Here is an 18,631-nt window from a genome sequence, read left to right on the forward strand (position 1 = left end):
GTCTGGCTGCCGTGCTACTGCATCAAAGCAGGCCTTTGTTTTAAAACCCCGCAACATTTGTTTCCCCGATTTAAACGAAACCATTTGTAATACATTTGTAATACTTAATAACAAAACTCAACACATTCATCAACAACACTGCCCTAAAAGGAAAAAAAAAAGGAAAAAATACGTCATAATGGCAATTTTTCATATAAATGGATCTCTGCTATAAAAACTATATCTGCTATTAGCAAAGTATCTCTGATGTAAAGGGTCATTGCCCAAAATGTTCTCTTATATATTTTTTTCCTTCTAAGACGGTGTTATTCACAAATGCGTTGAGCTATCGTAAATTTATTTTGCCAAGACTCAAGTGACCCTCCTGGGTTATCCTCTAATCATGCAATGTCCGTAGATATAAAACAAATATTAATAATATAGAAGGCAAGTAATTTTTTAAGGAAATTTGTTTTCATAAAATATGGCTAATTTGTAAAAATAAGTCATCATCCGAGCATGATAAGTAAGACTATGTCCAAGTATGTCCAACACCATGGTATTTGACGAGTATTTCTCCGTTATAAAGGTGGACAAAAATATTTCTACGTTAATTAAAGTTCCAACTTGTTGACACGCTATTCCCAATTATAAACGGTGACAACATAATTATACTATTCATTACCCACATCTTTAAAGTATCTTATATTGTAGCAAAATGATATAAACAATCACACCTTTAAATGGCTTTTAATATGAAAACAAATTCACAAAATATAACTCCAATTATTCTCAATGCTATTCCAGGCTCCTATAATCAGCCAAATTAACGGTTTTCAACAAGTTTACAAAATATACATAACAATGGACAAATCCATGTACACTACTGGGCATTGGGCATTTAACAATACACCGATTCATCAATTAAAGTGTGATCTTATTCTCATAAGATTACACTTTAACACTTTAACACTGTGTCATGTGTCATGCACCTCCCCCCCCCCCAAGCTACTGAGGGAGGTGTGGGGGGGGTAGCGCCACAGGTTTGGTTGTTGTCCGGTCATGTCGGCAAACGTCACATCAACGTCTTGGCCAGCGCCACAGAGTGGTCGACCCCACACGCCACGTCCACCACCTCCCCTGCAACCGTTACCTACACATGACAGTTGCAACAGGGTTAAAAGGATTTAAAGCTTTCGTGACTGCAGGGATTCATCTTCTTGGTTCTTTCGGTAAAGTCACGTAGAAGGGAAGTAATAAAATAATAAAAATAAAACATAATAAAATCATTCTCACGACGTTTCGGCCACAACGGGAGACAGCGTCCATTCAGACACTGTCTCCCCGGCAGACCTGGTCTTCACCTGAGGACGGCTGCTTGCGTTGTGGCCGAAACGTCGTGAGAATTATTTTATTATGTTTTATTTGTATTATTTTATTACTTCCCTTCTACGTGACTTTACCGAAAGAACCAAGAAGAGGGTTAAAACGATGACAGACGATTGATTCAGTCTCATAAATTCAGCTGTGGCACGGCCATTCACTCTAAAATCCCAATTGTGGGTGGTGGCTGCGCTGCACGTGGTTAGTAATTCAGCACTGTGCAGGAAGCAGCCAGGGTTGGTGGCTCACCGCACCAATGACAAAATGTTGCGCGACTCCCTTCCCGTGGGCGTCGAGGTGCAATGCCCTGGCTGGCCAGCAGAATGCAGTACAGCAAAGTGAATGCTGATATCATCTCTCTCTTGTAAATGGGATAGAGTGTTGTTCCTTCATGTGTGGGTTTCCTGCCACATGTATAAACACTCACCAATTGGCCGAAAACATTGATATATAGAGGACTGCAGAGCAACTGTTGGCGCCGGCTCACCACCTGGCAACTGCATTCGAGCTTGTGGTTCCTCAGCGATTGCGAGATGCTATTGGCATCAACAACGGCGCCATATATAAAGCATTAAGGTTATATCCCCTATTATGCCGAGCTCTTTCCTGCATTCTCTAGTTTCCCCCCAAAACAGCATACACTCATTAATCATATTAGCCAAACATCGCAATGCAAATCTCTCATGCATATGCATTGTAATAGCGCCGGCTGGTGACCAGCAGCGGCAACTGCGGTGGACAAACAGTACACACGCCGGTGAGCATGTACACGGGTGTGCTGGCAGGGCGGAGGAACTGGGGCAAGGGTCATGGAGGGCCCCATCTGGAAGCCCCTGGAACCTGCTCGTGGGATCGAGAAGGGAGGCACGGCCAGGGCGGAGCCAGGCCGCGCTGGTACCATAAAAGGGGCCGAGAGCGTCATCTCGTCGCCATCGTCGCTGCCGTGTTCGCTCGGTATTGCACTGCTGGATAGCCTGTTAACTAACTCGGTCAGCGCCGTCGATGTTAGACGGCTAGTGTTGTGTATAGGCTAGCGACTGTGCAGGTGGGGATCGTGTGTGTTCAATAAAGGTGCCTCTACAAACCTCGTCTCCCGACTCACTGACACTACACATACATTAATTACCCTTATTATTTGTAGTAGTATTTCATCAATAATATATGAAGTTTGCATAATTCAACATGTAACAATGTGTTGACTGTTAAATAGTTATTGCCGATAAAAGGTCTGGACAATGCACAGAAATGTAACTTTTTTTCTCTGGTTTGATAGACACGAAGAGACAAATTCCTTTTGGTTCGGAACGCAAAGAACAGAACTTAAAAATGAAAGCTTCTTCACCGACGTACCCTCCAGGGGAAGTACTGGTCATCTGGCCGGCCAATTCCCAGGCACCCGCGCAGGTTCTTACCCCAGCTGAAAAGTTCACCGCGTGCTGAACAGGTGGAAATAAAACAACACATCGGGAAAGATAAATAGGCACATCAAAATTAAATACACACCACGTATGCGCATGTGCTAATAAGCTTGTGTAACTATAAAAAAATATCGAAAAACTATTTTCATTTTAGCAGGTAAGGCTCAGAGCTAGCTATCCAGCTCTTTTGCAGAAGCGACCTGGCCATAAATGATCGCTCAACGAAATGGCTTATCACGTGGAAATGTATAGCTGCCAAATTATCTTAACGAATGTTTTTAAACGTGGATGGAAACACCAGAGGACCCAGAGAAAAATCCATGTGACCACAGGGAGAGACACACGCAAACTCCAAATATAGAAGCGTAGGGCTGGAATCAAACCCACAACCTCCTGTATACCTGGTGAGGTAGTTAACATCTCGCCACCACGACACCCTTGTGTAATAAGCTTGTATGCACAAGTGCTGGCTGGTCTACTTCAATAACATCGGCTGGTCTACTTCAAACAACAGCAGCAGTCGTCAGTGCTTTAGAAGCGTTGGAAACGTGAGCTGCTTCTTCAGTTTCTGAAGAAGTTCCCAGCACGTGGAGCGAAACGTCGGATAAATTGCCAAAAAATATGCGGTACAAAACCAAAAAAACATCACACAGCTAAGTATCAATTTATCTCCCAAACCCCCCAACGATCTGATGACTTGTCACAATTCAGGGTCACGTTTTGATTCAAGAATGACGGGTTATTTGGAGCTGTAGTGCAGTGAATCCGGTGACCTGAGTTGCATCCCCAGCTATGGCTAACATAAACGGTGAGGGATATCAGAACTGTTCCTGCGCCATGCTTTCAACAAACCCCACAGCGAGCAATGCGATGAAGTATGGTCAAACACAAGTTCCATGAATGACACGGTATGGGGAAGTCTTCCAAATCGGATATCACTCACCACTGATGTTCACCGTGGCCAGAAATCAAATTTGTGTTGTAGGGTTCATAGGACAGTGCGATAACCACTACGCTACTACAGTAAAACCTTGGATTGCGAGTAACTTGGTCTGCGAGTGTTTTGCAAGACGAGCACATTTTTAAAATAAATATGAATTTGATAAACGAGCGAGGTCTTGCAATACGAGTAGTACGTGTATACGCTTTGTCTGCCGAGCGTCACGTGATCACAACTGATACACGAGTGCTTTGATATACGAGTGCTTTGGATTACAAACACGTTTCCGTAACGAATTATGCTCGCAATCCAAGGTTTTACTGTACTCTCCAAAAATGTGAAACAAATGACTCCTGACCGCGTCACCCCCCCCCCCCTTCCCTGGCCCCCACCCCACCCCGTACTATTCACGGCAGCAAAGTGGTGGAGTCCACAACGAAGCATCTTCACTCTGATGTCGGGGTCGAACTCGGTGCGTCCGAACAGAGAGGGTGGTATCTGCTCGGGAGTTTCCGTCTCCGAGAGCCGAGGCCCCTTCCCCAGGATCCCGTATCCCCACACGAACACCTCGCCCTCCTCTGATGGCGGTCACGGGAGAAACAAAGAGGGATCAGTGTTGGCGGCAAAATATGACTCGACGTGAGATGATACACCCACCTCCATCGTCCCCGCCTTTCAGTAAATTATCACGATCGACTAATGAATCAGTATGTAGGCAGAACGTAGGTGAAACAAAGCGGGGGGAAAAATATAAACCGATTTCTCACCGTTAAGGATTCCACAAATGGTGCCACCAGCAGCTGCCATTTTCACTTTCCCCACATTTTTAAACGGTATGCGTTTGGGAACATTTATCTGCGGAGACATTAACACACGTCAACGGAACAACTGCGCAGGATCAGGGCTTGAGTGTTGGGTGATTCTAGTTGGTAATGTGAGACAGCCAACTTGTCAAACAGTTATGGCCAAATCACCAAAAACGCACCTAATCTCATCATATCTCAAAAGACAAGCAGAGTTAAGACTGGACAGCACATTGGATGGGTTACAACAACGCATAACATAGGTATTGTAGGATGCTGTGGGGTTACGTCAGCAGAGGGCAGCGCAGCAAAATCTATTGCTGTATGATTATTATAAAGCTTCACCATCGACGCTTCCCACCTTAACCAAACTTCAATCACCAGCATAGTGAAATATGACAAAATAACTCCTCACGACCAGCACGGCGTGGGTAAGCCCTCATCCAGCAATGGATTGAGAAAAGAGCTGTACATCGTGCACACCTGCACCTCGTCAAAACGCGGTACCTGAACGGCATCTGTGATGGCAGCCAGCTGCCGGTATTCCGAGTTGCCCCAGCCAAACAGCTCGCCCGACTCACTGACTGCCAGGCAAAAGTCTCCGTACGACGCCACCTGGGCCACCGGCTCACCCGACAAGTCACCTCCGAGCCGCGTCGGAGTGCTGCACATCTCATAGCTGCCCAGACCTGTGGACGCAACACGTGACGACAACGTGGACCGCTCGACCTTCCATTGTGAACGATGGGAAGATTTAATTGATCCATGTCCGTCTTTAAAAGATTCCTCCTATAATGTTAATTGTCTATTGTCCGTGGGCAGATTTATCCAGGTTGTGGATTCACAGTGCTTGCAAAAAAAAAGTGTTTTTTCTAGGTATGGTGGTTTCATTATTTTCTGCTCCGCAATCTATTTATATTTTATTTTAGCAGGTAAGGCCCACTGAGCTATATATACATTTTTCAGAAGTACCCTGGCCATCAGAAATGATAGCTCAACGAAGTGGCTTATCATGTCAACATTTATAGAAATCAAATACTCGACACTCATTGAGAGGTCACAGACTCGGTGCCCATGTGACCACAAATGTCCGCAGGTAAACCGATTACTTTAAAAAGAACAGACAACACGTTGCGCAACTTCACCCCCATAATATATTTTTTTATAGCTCAACGTTTTGCATTTTGCGTGTTTTTGTGTGATGAGCACCACACTTCCCCCCCCCCCACCATTTCCCCCAAGATACATTACATTCACAGTTAGATCACTTACGAACTCCAAATCCCTCCGAAAACTAAGATGCGCCTGAATGCTTGTTTGAGGTATTCAAAATAGAAATATGGAAATTTCATAAATGTGCCTTAGTGAATTATGCTCATTACGCATGGAATGATGAGGCAAACAATGTGAGCTTCAAACAAATAACTAGTCATTATTCATATAAATCATTCGTCTCTATTCATATATTATGTATGTAAAACACTCGTTATGCACTGTTGTGGCATATTCTTAAAAATTAAAGAAAAACATGACTTCCGTTTTGTATAACCACAGTAAAAAATAATGTTTTAGTCTGTGAAACTAAACTTCTTGCAGCATTTGTTTAAACAAGGAAAACCGGTCCAGTTTGTTTGTTTAAACAAACGTAAATTCTATACTAGGCTTTTGTAGCCAATATATTAACAATGCTGTTTTTGTTAAGTCGTGTGTGGATAAAAATCTATAGTTAATAATTGACATACCCACACGATCTAAGCAAAATAAACTAAATATGAATTATAAACAACTGTTGCTGTAAGGCCAATAAATTAACTTAAAAACATGTTCTTAATGTTTACACTTGCCATTCATTCTTCACATAAAATAATAAAAATTGTCACCATAACCTAATGATTTGTTGTTGAACTAATTCGAATTCTGTAATTTAATCTTAGATTTTTTTTTACGGAAGCTTGTTTTCTCGCTCTATACCGATGGCCTCCTTCTCCACGTTATCCTGTTATGTAGTGAAATACGATACACGCAATCCATTCACACCGTATATTGTTACACGGCATTGTGTGTCAGTGTGACGAGAGGAACACTGTTAGAGGACACTGCTCTGGCGTTTTCGCCCTTACCAGTCTGGCCATCTGCACCCCAGCCACACGCATACAGCTCGCCTTTCTCCGTGCGGAACAGGCTGTGGTCCTGCCCACACACCACCTGCAATGCGGAAGTGTGTTATCAGAGATTGTCGAGCAGTGTGGCGAGCATACTGCTGAGCAGTAGGGCTCTAGGCAACGCAAATAATAGGCATGTAATGGTTCAACCTATCACCACCCTCCAGCGATTCAGCCGAGAAATTCGACTCCACAATGAGATATTTTTGTCTATTTTTTAACGTCTCATTTGTCACGTCTCCTATTCCCTACGTCTCGTTTGTAGCGTTTTGCTCACTCCACCAGCCTGAATGGAATATTGATGTTTTTTGTCTAGTTGTTTTTCACCAATAGAAGCAAATTAAGAGGGTGTGACCCAAAAAAAACTAAAAACTTTTCGTTTGCGTATTGAGTGGCACCCTACTGCAAGGGTAGACTCGGCGCTGAAAAAAAAAACAACTTCAGTGAGATTGTGACAGCGTTTCACTTGTGTCTTACCTCCACTACCTTCCCTTCTATGCCCTCAATTTTATGAATTAATCTGCTGCCCCTGTAATGAAAGAGAAGGAAACGACAATACCACGCTTAAGCATGTATCAACATCATGCTGAAGAATGTACAGTATCGACATCAAGCTAAAGCATGTATCAATATTCACAACCATATAATTTCAAGCATGTCATAAATTATTTAACGTCACAATATTTAAATTATCAGCGTTACACATGAATTTGATAATTATAATACTTAAAAGTGAATTCAATCGCATATTATTCAATAAAGTACTTACTTATAAACTTCATCCTCAATAATTACTCTCCCGCACTGGCCATAAGCATTGTTTCCCATGCTGAAGACTGCAGAAATAAAATTATATAAATAAGTAATCGCATTTATTGTACATCGACAAAATATGCATTCATTCTATATCACTACTCATGATTCCATATCAAGAATATCACTTTGTGGGAAGTGTCATGTGGATAGAATGCCCCCTGGCATACTGATGTGGAATTTCTACCACTCATTCAGGGTTCGCAAGGGCAATTTGCATTACCCCATTCTCACTTGATGAAAGAGAAGATCTCACATATAAATACTGCAATTGTCTGCTCACGTCACTGCTGGTGGAAGAGCTTATATTCGAGGGAGCTCTAGAAAGCCCCTTTAAACGTATCCTTCCACACTCGCTTGGTGTGATTAACTACACTACCACACCACACGGGATATGCTGATCGACAGACTGTGGCATACCCATCTGTATCACTGGGGTACTTAAGAATCGTTTCCGTTGATGCAACTGCCGCGCTGGGAGATCGAATCGAACCAACGATCTCTGCATTACAAATCCACGGCAGCATCACCCAATCAAATCATGTATTCGTTTAAAGCACACGATTTCTGTAGTTACGTGCCCCCCCGCCTCGTCCCATTGGCACCTCCTTCGTTGTCGGCGAGGACCAGGGAGTGCGCTCTTCCGCACGCCACCTGCAAGACACGCGTCTGCTGATGCTCCATCAGCGGAAGCGGTACCGGCGATGGCTCGAGGATGTAATCGTAACTCTTCGCTGTAAAAAGTTAAAAAGAGTAAATGTAGAAATTCTTTAAACCTTCTTAGAAAGCATTTAAAAATGTGAGTGCGTTCACAGCTGCTGTCAGTGCACATAAGAGAGCCGGAAAACTGTCATTTATTTTGTTGACAATCAACCAGTATAGTTTTCTATGACATTTAAATTATAAATATATATTTTCCTAACCTTGGTCATTACAAAACTAATCCTCATTCTAACCTTAACCTAATAGGTCAATGATAGACCTATGACCTTGAGATTATAAAAAGTATATTTTGATAAGTTTAGCCATTACAACATTCTGCCTCTAGTAATTCACCGGTAGATCACAAATGAGAAAACCGATTAACTCACTTCTGTCACTCCGGCTCCTGTGAAAGCCGATCTGTGAGTCTATGTTCAACCCTGCACCCCAAAGCTTGGTGAGGTCCTTGGTTTTGGAGGCCAGGAGAGTGAATCCATAACCACATGCTGCCGAGATGATCTGTTTTTCACAACGGGTTTTAGGAAACATTAGTAAAAAAAAATGTGTTTTCGAGTTGCACCGCATATTATTCGGCATGATGTCCACAGTTTCGCTCCACGTGCTGGGAGTTTATTATATTGTCTACAGTTTCTAAAGTAGCTCCCAAAACCTGGAATGAAACGTCGCACATCATGTCGAAAACGCAACGGAGAGCTAAATAAAAGTTGTATTGACACATTCAATGACACAGCATGCACTACTGCCGTTCTTTGCAATTACATTTACGAAAACGTCAGTAATTGATGCCACTGAGTACAAAGTAAGTAATGAGTGACATTGCAGGAGACACAAACAATTAGGTCCAGGATATTTTTAAAATTAAGGTGATTTTTTAAACATATTAATTTAAAGAACCTGCCCTTTGGCAGATAACTCGAGAAGACGAGTGATGTGTAATCATCAGAATGTGCTGCAAATCGGTGCCAACCATCGCCGTACCTTGTCATCCGTTTCCAGCCGGTGCGGCGTGAACTGTATCTTCCGGGGCTTGTGCCTCGTGGACACGGGCGACACGAAATTTGGGATGCCCAGGGCGCCTGTGTAGGTGAAGCCCCATACAAACACACGGCCCTTGGGCTTGGCGTTGCGTCCCACATACTTCGTCGCCGTCGGGGCCTCCTGTTTGGCATCGCCAACTGACATCCGGGAGTGCAACCCGGCCGCCACTGGTCGCAGTGAAGCTCGCAGGCCGCTGGACAAACGCATCGTCACGGCCCAGACTGCTTATTGCTTGCGACGGCTTATTGCTGCGACAGCTTACGAGTGGGAACACATCCACAGCGAACAAATCAGAAGCCTCGCTACCGAGACAGTCGTCTGTTGTGGCAGTGTACAGTAATGCCAACTCACAACTATTGGCAGCTTACAGCGGAGGCAGATCACGATTGAGAAGGTTCGTCGGAGATTACTGCTCTCAGCTCACGGAGACTTGGCTCCGTTGTCCGTTTATGCGACAGCAGTAATTCTGGACAGAAAACGGAAAGAAAAAGTTCTTAGCGCACGGTAGTGTGGAAGAGACAGATCCACGTGGTTCTGTAAAAAAACAGTTGTGGTTAGTGTAGCCACCTAAAGGGCCGTCCATAAATGACGTCACGCGATTTTGGACGATTTTTGACCCCCCCCGTCACACGGCGTCACAAAAGTCAGACCCGCCCCCTCAAATATGACGTTGCAAAGCTCTGCTCCCCCCACCCCAAATACATGCTTCAAATCGCTTTAAACTATTGTCATTGTCGTGCGTATTTAATGTGGCGCTGCACTCTGATGTTATAGAAACATTTATTAAAAGTATATTTAATTAAGGAGAACGTGTTGTCTATATTTATTCAAAGTTGTGCATTTTGATGTGACGTCACATTTCTCAAACCCTACCCCCCTCGTCACACATCGTCACAAATGTCTGACCCCCCCCCCCCCCTAGGTGCTTGACGTCATTTATGGACGGCCCCTAATCAATAAAATAAGACATTTGCCAACTGTCGCTTCAACAGCCACTTCGTACACATCTGCGTACCGAACGCGCATTGATGCAGTGAAATCGTATCTGTAGTTGGTGTCAGTATTGACTTGACTGGTCGTGTTTATTTTTAATTACGGACGGACGTAATTTAGTCATTATTTACAAATGCATTAGGATCGTCATTCCTGGAATATATTGACTGCAGGATATTTTCCAAGTCTTCTAGCAATGTCAATTGAGACTTTTCCAAATGTCAAACGATTTCTAGATGCTCTCCTTACGCCAGATTGCTTACGGGGGTTCGTTTGAACATTTTTCACCACACTCAGGCAGTGCACATTGAAGGGGGAGAGGCCTCAAGGCCAGGTCAGATATCAATTCGACACTCGTCTTAAGCCGTGGCCGCGAATACAAACTCTACGTCGTTGGCTTCATAGCGCAGTGGGATACCACTGAACCCGCGTGCAATGTTATCCTTAGCTTAAGTCCACCGTCAACACCATTACACGAGAGAGTGGGTGTATTGTAACCGTGACAGATTGCAAAGATCGTTCGCAATTGACAGAACCACTAACCAGGACGCACGCTCACTCGTGGGCGCTGCCATCTTTTGTTTTGCTCCAAAATCTCGCGCAATCTCGCGAGATCTCGGCGGTTTGAAGAAGGTGGGGGGGAGGGGGTGCGAGAAGGAGTCCAGAGGGAAAATCCTCTGATGTGAAAGCAGCTTCACAGGAGGATTGTTGGCGTCATCTGGTCCGATACCATGTGAGACTAGGCTTTAAGAAAAGCTGTCTCGGGTGTGGACCAATAAATGTCAAGGACAGTGCATACATTATCAGAGTTGTGTTTTTTGTTTGCATTCCGACCTCAGGTATTGTGGTCAATGCAAACATGACTCTTTGTAAAAAAAAAGGTGTCAGTTTTGTTGCCAGATAAAAGGGTAAAAAAATAAATTATCATATTTTGCTACTGGCAAAGGAGGTTCCAATAGAGCATTATCTTCTTGGTTCTTTCAGTAAAGTCACGTAGAATCGATTCCACATTGGAATCGATACCACTTTGTTTACGATGAACTCGCGTTGTAAAAACATTGGATTCGATTTTCTCATCGAATCGTTATCTCTTTAGCCAATCTTCGATTCTCAATTGTACCCTAAACGTTAAATGCATTAATCGATTCCTCGATGTAAACGGCTTCGCGCTCAGCTGAAATATATCCCGCATGCGCTGCGTGCTAAAAGAGGACGCCTTCACAAATATAATCTCGTATCTTTTTACTTAATCCTGTGCACACGTTACAATTGATTATAATTTAGTTTCACACTCGCTCATCGATTCAATAGTTACCGCACCGTTCAAATTTTTTTTATCGATTGCGGGAATCGAACGTTATAGGAATCAGAATCGCCATCTTCATCCGCGCCGCTCTCTCTCCGCGGGAACAATGGCGCTTAGTCGGACGTACGGGCCCAAACCCATTAAGTTCCAACTCGAGGATGCCGGAGAATGGTTCATGATCGGCTCCGAGGTGAGGGAGCAGACGTACACAAAATACATTTCACCCCCGATCGGATCGAGGGAGATACGTGCACGTTTGACCGAGATACAACTAGCTCGGACTCCGGCCTCGTCTGAATGGGCCCGCCGAGGTTCGGGACGGGTTTCCCCGCGGGGTGGCCAGGCGAGCTCGGAGGATGAGCCTGTTATCGCTAGGCCGCAACCATTCATTGTCATTTGTTTATGGGTTTTTATCGTACGTATGGTAATTACATTTAATTGTAACGTAGAGCCTGGGTCCTTTGTTATTCCACTGTTGAATAAAGACTTCCCCGCCGCCAGTGTTGGAGGTTTTTGACCATACTTCACCACGCTGGTCATTGCGAGTTGAAGGGGGGGGGGGATAGGCCCGGGTCAGGTTTTTGGTTACCAGAGAGAAAATGTTAGATACATTTTTTGTGTGTTATTAAATCGTTCATTCGTCTGTCTGTTTGCAGGTGGGGAATTACCTGCGCATGTTCAGGGGCTCTCTGTACAAAAAGTACCCTTCGCTATGGCGCCGCTTGGCCACAATGGACGAGCGCAAGAAAATCGTCGCCTCGTCGCACGGTGAGGCGACGGGCCGTTGGGAATGGGGACAGTGCAGGGGCAAGGCGAGGACGTCAGACGAGAGATGTGAGAATTGGCACATTGCAGGGGCAAAGGGGGGCATCAGACGAAATATGTGGGAATGGGGACATTGCAGGGGCAAGGGGGGGCGTCAGACGAAATATGTGAGAATTGGCACATTGCAGGGGCAAGGGGGGGCGTCAGACGAAATTTGTGGGAATGGGGACATTGCAGGGCCAAGGGGGGGCGTCAGACGAGAGATGTGGGAATGGGGACATTGCAGGAGCAAGGGGGGGCGTCAGACGAAATATGTGAGAATTGGCACATTGCAGGGGCAAGGGGAGGGCGTCAGACGAAATATGTGAGAATTGGCACATTGCAGGGGCAAGGGGGGGCGTCAGACGAAATATGTGAGAATTGGCACATTGCAGGGGCAAGGGGGGGCATCAGACGAGAGATGTGGGAATGGGGACATTGCAGGGGCAAGGGGGGGCGTCTGACGAGAGATGTGGGAATGGGGACATTGCAGGAGCAAGGGAGGGCGTCAGACGAAATATGTGGGAATGGGTACATTGCAGGGGCAAGGGGGGGCGTCAGACGAAATATGTGGGAATGGGGACATTTTAGTGGCAAGGGCAGTCCGTCAGACGACAGGAGTGGGAATGGGGACATTGCAGGGGCAAGGGCAGTCCGTCAGACGACAGGAGTGGGAATGGGGACATTGCAGGGACAAAGGGAGCGTGTCAGATGACAGATATGGGAATAGGGAGAGTGCAAGGGCAAGGATAGTATGGTTGCATGATTATGAGCCCAGGACATGTATGTCAATACTGTATGTTGAACTTCTTTCGCACCGTACATAGCCAACCCTGCTAATCGGAGGTGCATCTGGCTAGGAAGTCGGATGACAGATGTGAAAAGTTAAGAATGTAAATGGGGGCAATGGAGGGAATGATGAAGAGATGTAGACAGACACTGCGATGGCAGGATGAGATTATTAGCCGATGTGAAGGTGCGCACTGGATGTGGGCGACAATAAATTAAATTCGAGTCAAAATATTCTCCCCAACACCTATAGATGAGCTCAACAGTGTTATCCTTGCTTTCTAGCAATTTTAACCCTAACAATCTTGATGATTCCTTGCTAAAGGTTTCTGTTTGGTGTTTTAACGTCTTAACACCTGTTTTATTGCCAGAAAGGGTAAAACCTATTCTTATAGTCCTGATAAGTGTTATCATCAGGGTGAGAGCTAAGATTTTATAATTTGCAACCTAATTCCATGGTGCCACTAGGTTTTGTTGTGTCAAAATTCATAATGGAGATGTTTTGACGAATAAACAAATACCCCACGTGCTTGACATTTGTTGATGTTTTGTACAGACCATGGCTACACAACCCTGGCCACCAGTGTGACATTGCTCAAGGCCTGCGAGGTGGAGGAGATCCTGGAAGGCAATGATGACAAATACAAAGCAGTCTCCATTAGCACCGAGCCACCTGCCTACCTTCGGTGAGCTGTGAGAAGATGCAAAACCAAATTTTTAAATGCATTAAGAGAATAAACTCGTGAAGAAATTGTGGCCAGCTATAGTTATTTCCCCTGACTTATGTCAGTTCAGCTTCTCAATTAAATTAACTATCTTAGTTTTTTCTCCTACACTGGCTGTCTTGCAGTTGAGGCAGCCTTATGTCTGATATGCTTACGTACAACAGAATACATTTGTCTGCCGGGCAGCACTCATTTTTGGAGTGTAGAGGAAAGCAAGGACACATTTTAGCCGGAAAAAGCCTGGCAGTTTTAGCATTGATGTGTTATGTACAAACTATAAGGTGATGAAAACATTTGAACTATGTTAATGGTGAGTTGTACGCCGCCGAATGGATAGAGCGCAGCACTGTACCTAAAAAAAGCTCTTCGGTGCTTGAGGAACGAAGCCTACAAAGCCTTCAGTCACTTTTGCAATTGTAATTTATTTCAAATAAAATCACTCCATCCATCGGACAGCTTGGTACCAGCTTGTTTAGCTTCCTGCACCGGATGTTTGGCTGGTTCTTTAATGAGTGACTCGTCGGCACTTTTCAGAGAGCAGAAGCCAAAGCGGCCGAACCAGTGGGTGCCAGCGATGCCCAACAGCTCTCACCATCTCGACGCAGTGCCTTGCTCCACGCCCATTAACCGCAACCGCATGGGCCGCGACAAAAAACGCACTTTCCCGCTCTGGTACGTTGTCCATCAAGAGTACCTTTCAAACGTGCATGCACACGGTTACATTGTGGTGTAACTGCTGCTAACTGTCAAGAGAGGTAAGTGTAAATAGAAGGGTATTTTAGGTAGGAGTTATGCTTGTATTACAGCATGGATCAGAGAGTGAGACTAAGCAGTTTGAAAGATGTGAGCATTTGCGCACAGGTTTCTTAGGTAATGCAAATAATTTCATGCCAAGATCTGATAAGCAATGTGTAAGTCTCAAAGGGAACACGGCATGTAATTGTTGTAGATATAAGGAAAAAAAACGTTTGCACTGGATAGCACAGGTGTGGAGGATGGCTGGCGACCGATACAGGAGTTGGAATGGTCCCCACATGTCTGGTGACCAAGGAAGAATGCCTCGGAGCAGATGGTGGGATACTGTTGGGGCATATCAATGAAGGTCATGGGTCTACTGTGCAGCATTTGTGGGATCTGAGAGATTGCAAGTGTTGGCTTTGACAGCTTTGGCCACGATGACATCTTGAACTTTGAATTATAAAGAAAGTGCAATTACAAAACTACATGTGCATTGTACATTTTGTGTGACAGTTTCGATGACCACGACCCGGCAGTGATTCATGAGAACGCGATGCAGTCCGAAATTCTGGTGCCCATTCGTCTGGACATGGAGATCGATGGACAGAAGCTCAGAGACACTTTTACGTGGAACATGCATGGTGAGAACTCTTTATTACGACTCAAACCATGATATTGGGGCTGAATACATTGAATACGTCTCTGTTGTGTAATGTTGTTCAACAAAGAAAGTATAAATATGATTGTACAATTTGCACCATTGTATAACACTATTGTGACTCTTAAGTGCACTTTAGACAGCTAACATGCATCATTGTCAGATGAAACATACTGTGGTATGTATGTGACATTTTTTTCGCACCGTACGTAGCCAACCGTGCTATAATCGGAAGTGTGGGGGAAGGACAACAAACTAAACACAAAAAGCAGTGCTAAAGAAATTAGTTTTCAGTTTGCTGTGTAGATGAGAGCAGTGATGATGATTGTTTTCATTTCCAGAGAAGCTGATCACGCCAGAGATGTTTGCCGAGATCCTGTGCGACGACCTGGATCTGAACCCGCTGAGTTTCGTGCCGTCCATCGCAGCTGCGATTCGCAGCCAAGTGGAGGCCTACCCTACTGACAGCATCCTGGACGACCAGAGTGACCAGCGGGTCATTGTCAAGGTATTTCATTTGCAAGCTTGCAACCAGCTTTATAGTTATCCACAGTTGTCACAGATAGTTGTAAGTGAGTATTCCCACATCTACCAAGATGTTTGGTCGTCGTGGAAGAGTTTGCCAAATGCCCTCGGGGCTGTCTAGTGTAAGCACTTCCATCTGCAGTAACTTAAGATAATTATAGGGATGCATCTTTATCTTTTTATTTTATTACGGTAGATTTTTTTTTATTAAATATGCGGTATGTATTCACAACTCGAAAAATTAAGCGTGTGAGAAACTATTTAATATAACAATTATGTGGGTGGCTTTATGGAAAAAGGCCTATTAAAATTCCCACTTTGCGAACTCTGAAATGTGCGTGTAAGGTTTTGATCATGCAGTATGAACTGCGTACACCACAGTCGATCGACAGGTTGCATGATGTGAAGGGTTTGGTTGCTCCCACCCTTACCAGCGTGGAAGAATAGGCCAAAATAGCCACAAGAGGGGCTCTCTCAAGCTCCTCTAGTGGAGATCTTTCCGCCGCAGTGGCATATGCTTTGAATACCGTGCATCGATTTGTTTTGTGAACATGAAATCTAACCTGATTGTGTCTCTCTCTCTCTCTCGTTTGTTAACAGCTCAATATCCACGTGGGGAACATCTCGCTGGTGGATCAGTTTGAATGGGACATGGCGGAGAAGGAGAACTCGCCGGAAAAGTTTGCGCTCCGGCTTTGCTCGGAGCTGGGACTGGGTGGGGAGTTTGTCACTACTATTGCCTACAGCATCCGTGGCCAACTCAGCTGGCACCAGCGCACGTATGCCTTCAGGTCGGTGCCACGCCCTTGCAAAAGGTGCGTGTGAATGTTTTATTAACTATTGGATGTGTTACGTGTTTGGCACGTAAGTGAATATCCTCCTAGGGTTGTATTCGTGGTTTCGTTCTTGCCATTGTCCATTCTCACGTTGTTATTATTAATAACCTGTGCTTTTTTTTTTTCAGTGAGAACCCGCTGCCGATAGTGGAGATTGCCATCCGGAATGCTGGCGATGCCGATGCCTGGTGCCCCTTCCTGGAGACCCTCACTGATGCTGAGATGGAGAAGAAGATTAGGGACCAGGACAGGAACACTCGGTATGAGTTGGTGGCAATAAGTTTACATGAAGGAAACCAAGTCGATTGTATTTGTAATTTTCTTAGTGACAGCCAGTTTATAAGATCAGTCATTTCACTTATACACAGATGCTGCATTTTTGTTCACGTAATATTTATTCACCTGGAATCCGCCCGGTCATGAAATTGCGGTACCTAAGCAAAGTTGAGCCTGATCAGTACTTGGAAGCGACCGCCACATTTAACTGGTTGTTCTTGGCTATCAGGTTGCGTGGGAGGCAACAGAGGGCAGTGGATATTGTACTGTGTTCTGCTCTATGCATCCACGTCCATGCTGCCTTTCAAACCACGTAGACTTACGTAATGACACAAATGTGTGTGTATTATTTGTTGATGACATGTATTATTTATTAACTTTGTTCCCTGTTCCTTTACAATATTCTTAACTGCTTGTAACTATTTTTATGCTTCTTGCACTTCTGTTACACAGGCGTATGCGACGACTGGCCAACACTGCTCCGACTTGGTAGTTTTCTGCCACTGCTTATCAAGACAGCTGCTGTAATATTGCCTGGAAGTTGGACACATCTCTCAACTGCCCATAGATATTCAACTTCGTGTAGCATATATTAAGTTTTCCTTTTGTATGTATTTTTTTTAAACATTAAACTATATGGCATAATTGGATATTGCTCTCGAAACGTTAATACTATTTAATACTGTATCCATAAAGCCAAATGTTAAACATTACACTGTTTCCAGCGTCTTGTAATTTACCATCATTGTTTATGGTATTTTTAAAGATAGCATATATATGATTAAACCAATTATCAATAGACTTCTTGACATTTTGGAAAAGTTACTTTTGCCGCTTCAGTTTGTTTTGGGGTCAAAACTGTGTTTAGTGTTTTCATTGTTTTCCAAGGAAGATATGTTACGTGTTTCCCCCCCCCCCCCCATCACATGCAGCTCTTTTTAGAACAGTTGTCATTGTTGAAACATACTTGAGTTGTTTGCGATGAGTTTAGCTTTTATTTTCATTCAGATCTGTCATGTTAAATACAGTTTTTAAAAATAATAAAACTTGATTTGTTTTCTAACTTGGAACGTCTGTTAACCTTTAAATGACTATGCAAACTTCTGAGTGTCATCTCATCTGAATTGGGAGTAAAGGTTTAGGCTGTTAAAAATTACCCGGTCAGTATATTCAAATGAATTGACCTCTGCAATAAACTAGAGAACTTTACTCTCAACTTAAAGCTTTCGTGACTGCAGGAATTCATACTCTTTGTGTCTTTCGGTAAAGTCACGTAGATAGAAAAATAATAAATAAAAATCACGACGTTTTGATCGCAACGCAAGCAATCGTCTTGAGTTGAAAAAATACAACAGGCAGACTGCCTCAGCACCTGACTTTACCGAAAGACCCAAAGAGTATTTACTCTCAACCTTACATCAAGGCTGCTGTGTTAATGAATACAATTGGTTTTGAAGCAAGGTAACAAACTTTGTGACCAAGGATCCCCAAGTGGGGCTAACGTCTTATAGGATGACTGGTGATACAATCAAATACCATTTCCCAAAGCACTTGAACCTTTTCCACTGATCCTGGTTAAAACATAAAATTATTCAGAATGTCATGCACCTGAACAGAGGTCCAAAGTCCTTTGTACACGTGTAGTGACTTCATAGATGTCACCATGCTGTGAGTGCAGTACCGGCTCTAGAGGGGCACGGTGTGTGTGTGTCTTGTAACATT

The 18,631-nt window shown here is 44.1% G+C and overlaps 2 protein-coding genes across 6 annotated transcripts; one reads left to right on the top strand and one right to left on the bottom strand.

The window, feature by feature from the left end:
* Positions 1 to 713: 713 nt before the first annotated feature.
* On the bottom strand, positions 714 to 10,888 carry RCC1L (RCC1 like). 2 transcript variants are annotated; one of them, XM_078873686.1, is made up of 13 exons: positions 10,796 to 10,869; positions 9,628 to 9,725; positions 9,200 to 9,516; positions 8,590 to 8,719; positions 8,104 to 8,232; positions 7,455 to 7,521; positions 7,163 to 7,214; positions 6,644 to 6,728; positions 5,031 to 5,212; positions 4,488 to 4,575; positions 4,125 to 4,298; positions 2,713 to 2,798; positions 714 to 1,132 (listed from the first exon to the last, which is right to left on the bottom strand). In XM_078873686.1, exons 3-13 carry the CDS (start codon positions 9,464 to 9,466, stop codon positions 1,055 to 1,057), a joined length of 1,338 nt encoding a protein of 445 aa, XP_078729812.1. In that variant the 5' UTR covers positions 9,467 to 9,516; positions 9,628 to 9,725; positions 10,796 to 10,869; the 3' UTR covers positions 714 to 1,054. The 2 variants fall into 2 exon arrangements, with proteins under 2 accessions (XP_078729812.1, XP_078729813.1); XM_078873687.1 differs by having other exon boundaries at positions 4,132 to 4,298; positions 9,200 to 9,725; positions 10,796 to 10,888.
* A 728-nt stretch (positions 10,889 to 11,616) lies between these two features.
* Positions 11,617 to 17,972, top strand: SMARCB1 (SWI/SNF related BAF chromatin remodeling complex subunit B1). 4 transcript variants are annotated; one of them, XM_078873688.1, is made up of 9 exons: positions 11,617 to 11,748; positions 12,215 to 12,392; positions 13,708 to 13,837; positions 14,411 to 14,548; positions 15,128 to 15,255; positions 15,614 to 15,780; positions 16,398 to 16,612; positions 16,762 to 16,893; positions 17,363 to 17,972. In XM_078873688.1, exons 1-9 carry the CDS (start codon positions 11,665 to 11,667, stop codon positions 17,400 to 17,402), a joined length of 1,212 nt encoding a protein of 403 aa, XP_078729814.1. In that variant the 5' UTR covers positions 11,617 to 11,664; the 3' UTR covers positions 17,403 to 17,972. The 4 variants fall into 4 exon arrangements, with proteins under 4 accessions (XP_078729814.1, XP_078729816.1, XP_078729817.1 ...); XM_078873690.1 differs by having other exon boundaries at positions 16,398 to 16,588; XM_078873691.1 differs by having other exon boundaries at positions 12,215 to 12,326.
* The last annotated feature ends 659 nt before the right edge of the window (positions 17,973 to 18,631 follow it).

Source organism: Lampetra fluviatilis, chromosome 37 (genome assembly GCF_964198595.1).
Source record: "Lampetra fluviatilis chromosome 37, kcLamFluv1.1, whole genome shotgun sequence".
Taxonomy (NCBI): Eukaryota; Metazoa; Chordata; class Hyperoartia; order Petromyzontiformes; family Petromyzontidae; genus Lampetra; species Lampetra fluviatilis.